The 15,269-nt window shown below is 38.4% G+C and overlaps 1 protein-coding gene across 1 annotated transcript in view; it reads left to right on the top strand.

The window, feature by feature from the left end:
• LOC122799352 (transmembrane protein 132B-like) overlaps positions 1-13,405 on the top strand; it is a 2,948,958-nt gene extending 2,935,553 nt beyond the window's left edge. The window contains exon 9 of the mRNA XM_044068346.1: positions 10,544-13,405. Within this exon, the coding sequence (XP_043924281.1) occupies positions 10,544-11,692 (1,149 nt within the window). The 3' untranslated portion in view covers positions 11,693-13,405. The remainder of the gene's footprint in view (positions 1-10,543) is intronic.
• Positions 13,406-15,269: the final 1,864 nt, after the last annotated feature.

The following is a 15,269-nucleotide window of genomic DNA, read 5'->3' as shown; positions in this document are numbered from 1 at the left end:
TACAATATGCTAGCTTATTCTTTGAAACAGTTAAGTAAAGAAATCTGAAGGCAAGTTCTTAGACATCAGTAATGCCATTTAGAACTGAAAATGCAATTTGGAGTGTCTAATTGTGAAGACTTTATAATAAATAATGAAGCACAAAACTCTGAATGACATATATGAAACAACAATTGACCAGCTGATGTTAACATGAAATGCAGAAAAAGTTTATACAAATATATACCCTGATAATAATGTTCAGTATAATTATTGTATGAAATAATTTTATACACAGTGTGTCTTTTGTGAGAAGAACCCTCTTTACCAGCGCTATCTGGAGTGTTGTACCTCTTCACACCCCCACTAATATGTTCTAAGGCTCAGATTGCACAGTCTCAAAAAACTCAAAACACTCAGAATTTTTTTTTCAACAAAATTCTTTCCTGTAGAACACTGAGAGGAATTACGGTGGTGGTGCTGCGGTAGCATTGTCACCTCATAGCAAGACGTTGTCCCGTTCGATTCTCAGCTAGAGCGTCTTCTGTGTGGAGGCATACTTGAATGACGTGTGCCTTCTTTGAAGGTTGTGCATTAGGGCTGGTAATCCGGTACATAAAAATCCACTACCAATCATTAGCGGACCGGAGTTCCGCTGTGGCGACCCCTAACCAGGAAAAGCTGAAAGACACAAACAAACAAGATTTGTAATCATCAGAGCTGTGACTGTGGAAGTAGATAATTGCAATCTGCAAAAAAGTCCTTCCTGTTTATTGTTTCATTCCTTTCAAATTACTGGCAAGTTTGGGTGATTTTTGGCATTCAGACTTTGCCACTGGCATCTTAATTGCTTTAGATAAGTCTTTTGTGTTTCAGTGTTTACAAGTTTGATCTTTAAACGTAGGAACTTGAATTTTAAGTTTGAACCTTACTAAGGAATTTATGGGAGGGTAACATTTCTGCAGCAGAATGTGATATATAACATTAGCCTGTATGCCCTGTAAAATATGCTACTGATTGGGGAAATCAAGAAGCATCCTGGTAAATGATAAACCTCATAAATTGGGATGATCTAAAAGTTAGAATCTACATCCTTGCCTGTAGACCAACTAAGCTTAGGCAGTATAGGATAGGGATATGCTGTCAGTAGGTTTAGCAGTAAATAGAGGTGAATCTGTATAAAAACCCAAAATAATTTAAACCGGAAAAGAACAAAAGCTTGCAGCTGATGTAACTTCTTAAACTCCATGTATTGTCTAGGTTTGTACTATTTTTGCGTCAGGTTTGGCGGTTTCTTCCACATATCAAAAACATAACAGGAGGAAAAAATGGCTTATATCTGATTTACACTTGTTGCTTGCTGGCATATGTTGTGAATTTTACCCTGAGAATGAGTATGATAAAATAGGTCTCAGGAAATGAAAGAAGGAAAGTGAATGAGAATACAGGCTTGGCATTGTAATTAAAGGACCACTACAGGCAAAGAATGAAAAAACATATATTTATCTTGTATTGATTTACTGCACTTCATAAAGCTGTCTGCAGCAAAATAAGTGCTCATTCCTAATTTTATTTTTTTTTACTCTTGTCTGCCCTCATGGGGGCAGACATTGTGATTCCTTTGGAAAGCTAAATCTGTCTCAATGCACAGACTGTGAGAACAAATAGCCCTACCATTTGTTGTCAGACTAGACTTCCATTCACTTAGAATGGACCACCTGAAAAAAACTGCCAAGTTTGAGAGTCTGCAGCTCATGTGTCATTAACTGGTATGTGCTGAGATTTACAAATGTTGTTACTATTGATGTAATACACATTCTCTGAAAGAAACTTGCAAAAGTGTCAACAAATTACTGAGATAAAAAAGACTTTTCACAAGGAGCAGTTTTGCAAGTTTCAATTCCTGGCCAAGTTACTCCTCCCATCTCCCCTCCTTCAGTGGGCTACAGTCTCACATTTCAGACTTGGGTAGATTCAACTATTTGTCAGCTTTGCATGACAATAGACAAAATAAATCACAGTCTAGTGTGCCACTAAAACTGTTCCCTTCCTTATATGTCTCTTCACTTCTGAATAGCATTTCCCCAGGAATAAAAAAAAAAAAAAAAAAAAAGGCACACACATCAGTCCAGTGTTTGGACCAATCTATCCATTTCTTATTGTGCACAGTAAAACATTCAGTTTATAATGCATTCTGGCTGCTGACATGGCTATCTTTACATAGTTCTCTTATGGCATAACCTGAACTTATGGTATTTAATGCTAAGCTTTGCAAAAGTTCTCAGTTTCTTAACAATGACCTCCCAAGCCTCTGATGTGACCCATTACTTTGTCAATATACTGTAAATACATAAATACCAAATATTTGTGCACATATGACACGTACAATAATACACACATACCATCATTAAAACAAGATAAATGCAATATAAATCATATCAATATAGTTATGATTTTCTAGTTTATGACCCTGTTTGTCTATGGAAACTTCTTTTTGAATTTATGTTCAAGCAGTTGTATATTTGTTGTATATTATCTTGTTTGTTTCTCAATATTCTAACCACTGTGTATGCTGCATCAATTGTAAAACTCAGATTTTACTCCTTTTATATTGTCTATGCTCTTTGTATAAAATAGCTATGTTTGTATAATTTATTCTTATTATATTTTATAATTGTTTGCTATGTATCTGGAGCTTTTCTCCTCCAGCCTCTGCTGAAAACGGTCATCTTGTGTCCAGTCGGACTAACCTGGTAAACAAATGGAAAATAAATAAAAAATAAAATATACTAAGAAAATCAATCAATATACCAGGAAAAATCCAAAACTTAAGAAATAAAACACAGAAGGAAGGAAAATGTTTCCTTGTTGCTGTCATGAAAATCCCACTCACTTATTCAGATATTATGATCAAACATATGTATGTATGTATGTATATATATATATATATATATATATATATATATATATCTATATATATATATATATAGATATATATATATATATATATATATTAACGTATATAATATATTAGGCAAAACAACGTACCCAACACACTAGGCTGAGATGACTCTGTAGTCAGGCACACTGATGTCCCACTTACCAGGCTAAATAAGGAGAAGGTTACTGTCAGCTGCCTGTCAGGTGCCAGGATCTGCCACATAACCCATGCACTCAGGTCACTCCACAACCAAGTACAAATATGACTCTGTCATTGTCCATGTTGGTGTGAATGACCTGAGACATGCCTCCCTGGACTACATGAAAAGAGACATGGAGGAGTTCTCCGATCTTGTAGCCCAGGGAGGTATGACCCTAGCCCTGAGTAGCATTCTGCCATCGCCCAGAATGATACCGCAGTACAAGGACAAAATGATTGACTTCAACAATTGGCTAAGCTTCTGGTGTCATTCTAAGGGGATCCAGTATCTGTCTGCCTGGGATGACATGGTCGACAGACCATGATGCTTTGCCAGAGATGGCCTGCACCTATCACCCATGGGATTCCGGATACTGGCTAAGGCTCTTGCCGCCCCTATAGTGCCTTTTTTAGGCAGGTTTCAAATGTAACAGGAACAGGCTAGCAAAAACTGAGGGCAATGCTACTCAATGCTAGAAGTATAAATTTCAAAATGCACTCACTCAAGGCACTCCTTAAAATGGAGAACATCGATACCTGTGCAGTGACTGAGACCTGGTTCAAGGCTCCAAAGAGCACCTCTGCACTACCAGGCTATAACTCATACCACACTTTTCGGCCACATAACCTGGACCGGAACACCAAAGGCGGAGGTGTGCCCATATTCATTAAGGATATACACACCTCCGGCTAGTTGCTCAGCATAATGCATCCGAGGTTATCCAAGTGCAGTTGCAACTCTGGGCAAAACTGCAATCCAAATTGTAGCTTGCTACAGATCCCCCATCATGCTCCAGGATTCCCACTCCTCTTTTCTTGATATACTGGAAAATATTAGGGTTCAAACACCCTAATAATGGGCGATTTCAACTACCCCACCATTAACTGGGAAAACTACTCATGTACCAATTCCTTCACTTAACTCTTTCTGGAATTCATAAATTCCAGTGCCCTGGATCAGCTTATCCACACCCCCACCAAGGGCAACAATATCCTATACCTAATCATTACCAACATGAATGACCGGTGTTCCAGAACCGAAGTCAACTCCTGTTGGTCAGATCCGACCATAAGCTAATCACCCTAGATATCCACATCTCGCCCCCACCCCACATTAAGGAAACCATGGTAAAAAATTATTCCATAGCCAACTTCATGCTTCTTAAGACAGAAGTGGTGAGCTTCATGACACCTATGCAGACGGCCAATACAGTTACGACTGCTGAATCCTACACAAATGTACTCTATAAGCACTTACATGAGTGCATGGATCATGCTATCCCAAACAGAACCAAGAAGCTATCCTCCAAAAAAAGGAGGCCAATCTGGTGGTCCCCTGCCATAAACAAACTGTACAACAGAAGGAAGAAACTGTTGCAAAAGAGAGTAAAATCCCATGAGTGGTGGAGCTCCCTGGTCAGCCTCAGTAAGATGCTGAGATCCCTTATAAGAGCATCCAAAGCTAGTTATGAAAATAAAATCACCACTGATTCTAAGGACAACCACAAAGCATTCTATACCTATGTCAGGAATCTCAATGGCAACACTCAGATCTGCTCTGAGTTACAGCACAGCTGCATGAAAATTACAGAACCAACTGATATTGCCAACATTCTGGCAGATAGGTTCAGTGCTAACTTTACCACCCTCTCACACCCTAAAGGGCCCATATCTATACAGGAAGAATGCAGAGTCCCTGCAATCACAATTACACAGATAAAAGCTGCACTCTCTAAAGCCAGTAGGCGATATGTGACGGAGTAAAACTGGAGTTTTTTTTAGACGGTCTGCATTGGGCATCTGCTTGAGGCTGGTAATCCTCTTTGTGAGGTATTTCTGTGGCCTCTCCAGTTGTTGTAGATGTCTTGTGAGGTACATATCAAAATGGGCATTGTACTCTATAATGGGTGTAATGAATGATGCGTAGAGGGGAGCAGTGACCTATTTTTTCTGGATGAGAAACCTTTTGTGATGAGGTGTGCCACGTAGAAGGATTTCCTGACTACTGTGGCAATGTGATTATCAAAGGAGAGAATACTGTCCACCTGTGTCCCAAGGTCTCTTATCACACTTTTGGTGTTAAGTATACTTTTGTCTAAGTTGTAGTTCATGGGTACAGAGTTTTTACCAAAGGGGATGACAATGCACTTTTTAGCATTGAGCTTGAGGCCATGGCTTACCAGGCATCTGTCTCAGTGTGGTCCTTTTGTAGGATGTCCACATCATTAGGAGTTTCGATTATGGCTCCTAGTTTGCAGTCATCTGCGAACTTCATTAGCCAAAGACCTTCTGTGTTAGCCTGTACTTCAGCGAAGTAGATACCAAACAGTTGAGGACCCAGGACTGAACCCTGTGGTACTCTACTTGTCACTGGTCTGAAGTCGAATTTGGAGTCTGCTACTTTCACTGTGTGGGTTCTGTCAGTGAGCCATTTGCCAACCCATCTTGTGACATAGGGATTTATACCTAGTTTAGTGAGTTTATCGATAATTCCAGAGTGGGGGATGGTTTCGAAAGCCTTGGCTAGATCTAGATAGGCTGTGTGAACCACCTTACCCTTGTCTATGGCTTTGATGACTGCATCAGAGAAGTCTATCAGTTTTAGGAGACATGATTTGCTTTTTACAGACCCGAATTGGGTGGAGTCCAGAGTTTGGAGAGTACCAATGTCTTTGTTTATAAGTTCCATGATGATACGTTCCATGGCCTTGCAGATCAGGCACGTCCGGCTAATGGGGCGGTAGTTCCCAGGGTCCATGGTGGCTCCCCCCTTGTGGAGTGGGATAACCGCCACTGTGTGCCATTCAGCAGATACAAAGCCTGAGGTGAGGCTATGATTGAAAAAAAATAAACAGCCTCTGCAAGGCTCGAACCCAGGACCCTGCACACCATAGCAAAAGTTATTTACCACTAAGCCCTGTCAGATATCATCATGGAACTCATAAACAAAGACATTGGTAACCTCCAAACTCTGGACCCCACCCAGTTCGGGTTTGTGAAAGACAGATCATGCATCCTGAACCTAATCGACTTCTCTGAGGCAGTAAAGGAGGCTAAGGTGGTTCACACAGCCTATCTTGACCTCACCAAGGCTTTTTACACCATCCCCCATTCTGGAATTATAGCTAAACTAGGTATAAAACCCTACGTCACAAGATGGGTTGCCAACTGACTCACTGACAGAACCCACACTGTAAAAGTTGCAGACTCCAAATCTGACATTAAACCAGTGACAAGTGGAGTATCACAGGGTTCAGTCCTGGGACCTCTCCTGTTTGGTATCTACTTCTCTGAAGTACAGGCTAACACAGAAGGCCTCTGGCTAATGAAGTTCGCAGATGACTGAAAACTAGGAGCCATAGTCGAGTCCCCAAATGATGTGGACATCCTACAGAAGGGCCTCACTGAGACAGATGCCTGGTGTTAGAGCCATGGCCTCAAGCTTGATGCCAAAAAGTGCATTGCCATCCCCTTTGGTAAATACTCTGTACCTGTAAGCTACCACATAGGTGGTGGTCTACTTAACACCAAATGTGTGATGAAACCTTGGGACCCAGGTGGACAGTAGTCTCTCCTTTGATAATCACATCGCCACAGTTGTCAGGAAGTCCTTCTACATGGCACACCTTATCACAAAAGGGTTCTCATCCAGGAAAAAAGAGGTCATTGTTCCCCTTTACTTGACACTCAGACCCATTATAGAGTACAATGCCCCTTTTGGAATGTACCTCACAAGACATTTGCAGCAGCTGGAAAGGCCGCAGAAGTACCTCGCAAAGAGGATTACTGGCCTCAAACAGATGCCCTACACTGACCATCTCAAAAAACTCTAGCTTTACTCCGTAATATATTGCCTACTCCGAGGTGATTTCTGCCTAACATATAAAGCTGTGTCAAACCCAGAGCTGTTGGACATGCTAAACCTAAAAAAATCCCAATCCCTCTGAGCTACACACTCTAGGGACCTAAACCTTGTCACCACAATAAATAGGACATGTTGGAGAGATAGATTCCTGTCCCAGAGACTTCCCATATTCTGGAACAAGCTACCCATCTATGTCAAGCAAAGTTCCTCATTAGCACTTTTCAAGAAAAATCTTTGAGTGGATGGGAGATAGGAAAATATACCCTGGGAATCGCTTCTCTGGCTCTGCTCAACAGTGGCACAGGAAATAACTTTCTTGGGTGGCATAAGCCAGGGAAACTTGCTGGCTAGGCTTACTTAGGCCCTTAGGCCGATAGCCTAGTACCTACCTATGAACCTATTATTAGACTAAATACAATAATATGTAGCATTGAAATGTGCTGATATAAGGGTGACAGTTCATTATTTACCCATAAAGCAAATATCAGAGTGGAAAAGTTCAAATAGTGGATAAAGAGGAGGAAGGGAAGAGAAGAAAGAGTGAAGTTATAATTAGGGTAGATATGGAAGGTAGGAGAAAAAATGAGTAAAAACAACATTACAAGTAAGAGAAACAAAACCAAGGAAAAGAAGAAATAACATGGACAACAAGATTTACTGTGTGTGTGTGTGTGTGTGTGTGTGTGTGTGTGTGTGTGTGTGTGTGTGTGTGTGTGGTGTAAAAGAACTATAAAGCAAATCTGCACTGATACCTGCTTGCTGCCCTACTGAGGGAGACACTTGTGCAAGTGCAGTGGACTGGCTCCAGTAGGAAGGGATGGCAGCATAACTCTCAACATTATAGAACAAGAAATCTGGACAAGGCCATAAATAATAGGGGACAAAGGCCCAAAAATGGGACAATTTATAAATATTGCACTTACAAACTTAGAAAGTTGATAAACAGGTTTTGCATTAGAGTGAATTTTCTTAAGGATATGAAGTCTGAAAATCAAATGCCTGTCAACTTTCTGACTTCAGTGTTCAATGATTTGCCAGTGATTTGCCAGAAAACTGCAATTTTATGAAAAACAGACAAAAAATATGGACTTTCTGCAAAAATCTGTACTGTTGAGAGATATGGATGGGAGTCTTGAACCAACACCGATCAATCATTTTCATTTGTTTGCCAAAGCCATTACAGCAATGTTTTGCAGAGAGGTGGGAAAAGCCTTAAATTTGACTGGTATGTTGTGTGGGTGTGGGTAGCTGTGTTTGTGGAAGGTGGAGGTGTGCCTTTGTAAGTGTGGTGCGAATGTTATGGATTATGAAATGGAGAGATTAAGAGTAAAATTGTGCTCAGTGAAGTCCCTATCAATTTCATCACTGCTTGATTCAGACATATACATTCCCCTGTGTTTGTCAGTACTATGTTTGAGTGCATTGTTTTGAGTATAGTTTCACTGCTACAGCTGCTGCTACTCTTTCAATACAAGTATCTGCTTTGGAAGTTTTCTCCAGGAGTTTGTTGCTGAAAGGATGAGAGACATGCTACAGGTATACAACTAAGACAAACTAGATAAAGCAATAGTAAGAAAAAGTACTAGGTCACATCAGAGGCTTGGGAGGTCATTGTTAAGAAACAGAGAACTGTTGTAAAATTTATCACTAAATACCATAAGTTCAGGTTATACTATAAGAGAATAACTATGTAAAGATAACCATGTCAGCAGCCAAAATGCATTATAAGTTGAATATTTTACTGTGCTTTATTTTAAATGTATAGACTGGCCTAAACTCAGGACTGATGCGCTTGCTTTTTTTTTTTTTTATTCCTGGGAAATGCTATTCAGAAGTGAAGAGGCATAGAGACATACAAGGGAACAGATTTAGTGGCATACCAGGCTGTGATTTTTTTTTTTATGTCTATTGTTATGCAAAGCTGGCTAAATAGTTGAATCTAGTAAAGCTGGAAATGTGAGACTGTAGCCCACTGAAGGAGGGGAGATGGGAGGAGTAACCTGGCCAGGAACTGAAACTTGCAAAACTGCTCCTTGTGAAAAGTCTTTTTTATCTCAGTAATTTGTTGACACTTTTGAAAGTTTCTTTCAGAGAATGTGTAGTACATCAGTAGGAACAACATTTGTAAAACTCAGCGCATACCAGTCAATGACACATGAGCTGCAGACTCTCAAACTTGGCAGTTTTTTTCAGGTGTTTCATTCTAAGTCAATGGAAGTGTAGTCTGACAGCAAATGGTAGGGCTATTTGTTCTCAGTCTGTGCATTATGGGACAGATTTAGCTTTCCAAAGGAATCACGATGTCTGCCCCCATAAGGGCAGACAAGAGTAAAAACAAAATAAAATTAGGAATGAGTACTTATTTTGCTGCAGGCAGCTTTGGGAGGTGTAGTAAATCATGGCAAGATAAAAAATATATGTTTTATTCATCATTTGCCTGTAGTGGTCCTTTAAGTAGGTAACTATATGATTCCCTAACACAAGAGTAGCTAAAGATAAAATAAATGAGAAAAGTAGGGCATGTAGCTGTCTGCATGCCAAGAATACATAAGATCCTGATAAGGTCCAATATGACTGATAGTCAACATTCAAAGATGGCTATGAAAAGCAGAAAGGTTTTGCCAAAATTACTGGTAGGCAGGCAATGTGCACAAATGGAGAAAGGTTCTACCACTTCTGCTCACGTTGTTGTAGATTAGCAAATGGAGCTCAAAATAACAAAAGAAGCATTTGTGGGAGGACAAGTCCTCCTCCACCCACCATGTGAGGTTTTCACCCCTCGTACTTGTATATGCAAACTCCATTTGGTATAACAGTAGGCATTGACAATATCCAGCTGCAGCACCCTCCAGTCCCACACAGCTCAAGTGGATTGGCTTTCAGTGAACCATGATTATACAAAAGTAAAACAATATGCAACTCATTCAAACTGTATGCAGAAGGATAGGTAAGCCTTCAATAACAATTGTTTTGTGACTGTCTTCTCATCATACTTGTGTAAACATCACTTGTGGTGAACTGTAACTTGTGTTTGCTGTGAACAACTAACACAGGGCAACCTCCAAACAACAAGGTATGCTAAATGCACTGCTAAACATGAGAAAACAGTCTTAAAACAGATTAAGAGATTAATGTCTGGAATCCTTTCTGAGGAGAAACAAATGCATATCAAGTCTGCTAGATCCAGCTCTTTGCACCTGAACAGGTACTATCATTTGACCATTGCTGACGTGTGAATGGAAGTGTGATGTAATGTAGCACTTGTATATGAATGGTTAAAGTGTATTAATAATAGCTAAGTATTACAGATGAAGCCAACGTTTACACTGAAATGTTAATGACTATTTTATTTACATATTTATTTTATGCTGCACCTATTAGTAGTGGTGGTAGTATGTGTTTATTAATGCACATCAGTACCTGGTTCATGCTGCTTGGGCTTGTTTTGAAGTAAGTTGTAGAATCTGCAACTGTTTAATAAATGAATGTGTTTAATGTAATTGTTTATATTGCTGCTGTTATATCTTAAAAATAAACACTCTTATTCTCCTTTATTTCAGGAGGCATTAATCAGTGCTTGGATTCACCTCAGTGATGGTTCAGTGACACCTTTAGACATCTATGACCCAAGACATTTTTCATTTACAGCTACATCAATGGATGAAGCAGTTGTATCAACGTATCAGGACTTTCCATTTAAGTGGCCCACTGTAGTGGCAGAGAGTGAAGGACAGGGACCCTTGATAAAGGTGGAAATGGTGATCAGTGAATCCTGCCAAAAATCCAATAGAAAGAGTATCCTATCAGTTGGAAGTGGAATTACTAAGGTTAAATTTGGTCAGAAGGATTCTGAGCATAAAGGAAGTGGTAGTGACAATAGGAGTGTTGAAAGATATCCTGGACAAAAGGTAAAAGAGCATGACAAATCAGGACAGAGGTCATCATATGGTGGAACATCATTTGTAGATAATGCAGGAGGTGCCAACAAAAGCACAACTAAATCCACTATGAGTACTGCATCAGACAGCGGGAATTTTCCAGGTAAAAATACTCATATCCCTAACATTCCTACTCAATCTGCAGGATTACCGAGGCAGTTTGATTTGCCAATAGATACTATTGCAAATGACCAAAAACAGAGCAGTAGAGGTCTAACAGATTTAGAGATTGGTATGTATGCATTATTAGGTGTCTTCTGCTTGGCAATATTGGTATTTCTTATTAACTGTGCAACATTTACACTAAAGTACAAGCACAAGCGGTTTGCAGTTGCAGAGCATGATACAATGAATCACAGTCATGACTGGGTATGGTTAGGAAATGAAGTTGAACTCCTGGAGAACCCTGTTGGCACCTCCCCACACCAGGTGGAATGTACCACAATAACTGACAGGGGGTTAAGTTTTGAAAAAAACAATTATTTGCTGAATGGAAAAACAGAAAGGAATGCTCAGTGCTTTATTTCCAGACCAGAATGTAATTGTGGAAAGGAGTGTAAAAGTGACCTTGTAAACTCCCCAACTACTAAGAAAAAGCGTGTGAAGTTTACATCTTTTACTACTATTTTACCAGAGGACGGAGGTCCGTACACTAACTCAGCTCTTCTTGGGAGAGGTGATGACAATATTAAATGGGTATGCCAAGGTGTGAAGCTCTCTGACTCAAAGGAACTCAGAGACTACATGGATAGAGTACAAGACAATCTGTAACTTACTGTTACCTTTATATTTTATTCACCTTATGCCTTCAGTTTCTTGGGTGGTGAAACACGTAATAAAGTTAGCAATAGAGGATAAAAGAGTGGTCATAAAAATGCACATATAAAGCCTGAAAGAGAATATTACTTTGTTTTCTATGGCCTGAAATGGCATGTTATCCAAAGAAAGCTGCATTGCCAGAAAATAATGTCTTATTATAAAATTGTTGTGACCTCTCTGGGTGACCACAAGTACGAATGTAATAAATAAAAGTTAAGTTTTTCTGTACTGCCTGCTAGCACATAACTGAAAGAAACAAGAGCTTCAGCTCATTTTAAAGAAGTCATGTCACAGCTTGAAGGACTGTACAACACAATATGTCACTTTCATATGGAAAGCTTAACAAAGTTCACCATTCTGTATTGCAGTGTTGAGTAATCTAAATTAAGTCAAGTTAAAATAAGCATAAGAGTATATAAGCTGAAGCAAAAGTGCGTATTTCTCCATAAGAAGCTGGTAATGCATGTCAGGTCCATGGCTTGTGTGTGTCCAGTGCTGATACGCTAGAATGAAAGCTGGAAGTGTTATGTGGGGTACCAACCTTAACAGCACAATGGAAGGATTATCCCCAGTAGAGGTGATCTTAGTTTTTGGAAAATGAGAAAAAAGATGTAACTGCAGTAGCTGTATAAATATGATTCTGTAAGGCAGGGGTAATGAAACAGTTGCTAAAATTCTCCCACGTTAAGCCGGTAAGCTAACATAGCTAATGCCGTTCGGTGTTTAGTCCACAAATTCTGTATTTCACATATGAAGGAAAATAAAATGTGAACAGTATTTTCTGTGCACTGCTAAGAAGTATCAGTATACATTTGGAAGTCATAAGGCTGCATTGTGCTAGGTCAGCTAATATGCAAAATGAAGAGTGCTGGGCTTTAATGTGCTCTTGTACAAGACTATCTACTCCTGGAATGATGAATTCACTCCATTTACTTTGAAATACACAGTGTGTATTTATTAAATGTGAAACATTTTAGAAGAATTAAGTAGAAAATTGTTAACGCTGTTTTAATGGGACATGTTTTCATGATTTAGAAAATGGCCATCAGTAACATCTTCTTCATAATAACAGCAGCTTATACTGTGGTGAAAGCAGCTACATCTTACCCTGTTATTAAACAAATGTGTACCTGTTGCAGGGAACACTGACTTTTTCACATATTTTGTCAGAGACAGTTGGCAGTTGTGTGTTAGCTACAGTTTTAAATGAATGAGTATGTTTTATTTAGCAGCATATGACCTACAAACAAAAAGAAAAAAAGCCACCCACCTTTAACTCAGGTGATGTTATACTTAGTATGCATTGTACATTGTCTTCAAATATTTATTTGTAAATAATATAAATACTGTATAAAAATGATTCAGCTGATTAATGAGTACCTTAAAGAAAATGTCATTGCATTTTATCTTTTTTAATGTGCCATGTACAGTTTTTGCATAGTTTACAATAACTTGGCAATTCTAAGTGTCAAGTGAGTTTTTATTGGTTATGCAGTTTGATTTCTAAGCCATTATTGGTTATTTAATTGCACCCAAGTTGAATGAGAGAGTATTACCATTAATCATATTCATGTAGAGGTTGGTATATATAAAAATGTTATACATAGGCATTTAACATTACAGTTTAATGATGTCATTCTTCATAATAAAACAGTTTGAACATGCCGTTATGTACCTTAATTAATGTGCATTTATGTAACACAACTAAACAATATACAGTGATGATTGTTGGGAGCTCAGTGGACACTAGAGCACTGCAGTGAATCTGATTCCAGTGGCTGTTACTCGCGAGTTGACTTTAGAGAAAATCTCTAATATTTCAGTACCATAAGAAGTGTCATTTCAGGTGATCGAGTATTAGTGGTAGTGTCATTTCACATGCTCGAGTATTAATGGTAGTGTCATTTCAGGTGATCGAGTATTAGCGGCACCAGATTCACTTTGTAAAGTAAGTTCTTCAAGTATGAAAGCGTGAGCAATCTCCAATCCAACCCATTAAAAATGAAATTGAACTTTTAGTTATCACATTCTTATAGCTCTTATATTAAAGTAAAAACGGTGCAGTTTTATAAAACCAAAAACTGCTTATACTTTTGTGTTTGGTTAAATAGTATGTGAGTAAGTAGCAGCTGATGGGTGTTGGGCAGGTGAGCTAACAGAGTGATTAATGTTAATGATCAATTCATTTTTCTTTTGAAAGTAAGAGATTCAATTTGTTTTGATTCCAGTAAGTGGGATTGAGGTGGGAATGGGTGCAAGTGGATGCATATTAGGGTAAAGGCTACTTAAGGGGATAGAGTTTGTGGTTTGAGTATTTGAAGATGCTTTATATTCTGTGAATAAGTATGCCAAACAGGAATTTGTTTGATAGTGTGATTACAAGTGTTTTGACGTTTGTGTGCAAGTGTTTCTAGGTTAGGAATAAACTAAAGGTTAGGTAATGGAATAGATTTTTGTTGTGCATCTGTGTGAAAGTTTTGAAGTATGTGAGTGAGCATGTTAAATGGCAATTTGTTCAACAGTGCATTGATGAATGTTTCAGAGTGTGTATGTGAGTGTGTGATATTGTCAGAGTACGAGCTGAGTTAGGGAATAGGTTTATTGTTGTGTATGTGTGGTATTGCATATGTTTGCATAAGAGTATCTTGTGTAGTTGCTAAGGAAAGGGATTTTTGGAAGTAAATATGTAGGGTTAGGGGCAGGGTTATGGATAGTACGAATGAGTAAGGTGACACAGGTGGTCAAACTTTCCCTGACGACCTTACCGATGTCTACTCGACCTTACCGATGTCTACTCACCCTTAGCCTTTCCCTGGCATGTCTGCGCATATTAACTAAAGAAAAGCCCTTTCCCTAGCAGCACCATTGCTCAGATGAATGTATTTGCTTATTTATTTGTTTGTTTATTTATTAATTATTTTTGTTTACTGGGAAAGTCTGTCTTGGCTATAATAACCCCTCTTCAGCTGATGCCCCAGGAGAAAAGCTCCAAGAAATGTAAGTTTGTTGATTGAATATACAGAGATAAATAAAAAATTACAATGTGTTGGGATATACAAAGAAAGTAGAAAAACATACACAATAATAGATGTATATAAAGACTGTAATAAGAAAATAATGTACCTGTTTGCAGGTTGATATAATGCAGTGCAGTATAGGTATCTAAATAGTATAAAAGATATATACATCTAAATACATAGTAAAGTAATTAAACCTTCCCCTCATAACTATATATACTAACTCCGGGAACAAACTACAGTGGGGAAAAGGGCATATTGGGCAAGTGTTTACTTACTCTGGGAAAGCTTTGGCGTTTGGGTATGTCAGATTTTGATATTTTCAGTTTTGCAAAAATGAATGTTGATGTTCTTATCTTCAGTTATTTAAAGTAGATCCACATATATATTTATATATATATATATATATATATATATATATATAAAATATATAAATACATACGCACACACACACTTATATATATATATATATATATATATATATATATATATATATATATATATATATATAT

The sequence above is a fragment of the Protopterus annectens genome, chromosome 4.part0 (assembly GCF_019279795.1).
Source record: "Protopterus annectens isolate FY-2018-M chromosome 4.part0, PAN1.0, whole genome shotgun sequence".
Taxonomy (NCBI): domain Eukaryota; kingdom Metazoa; phylum Chordata; order Ceratodontiformes; family Protopteridae; genus Protopterus; species Protopterus annectens.
Note: the sequence above shows the minus strand (reverse complement) of the source record. Positions and strands in the feature narration are given on the sequence as shown.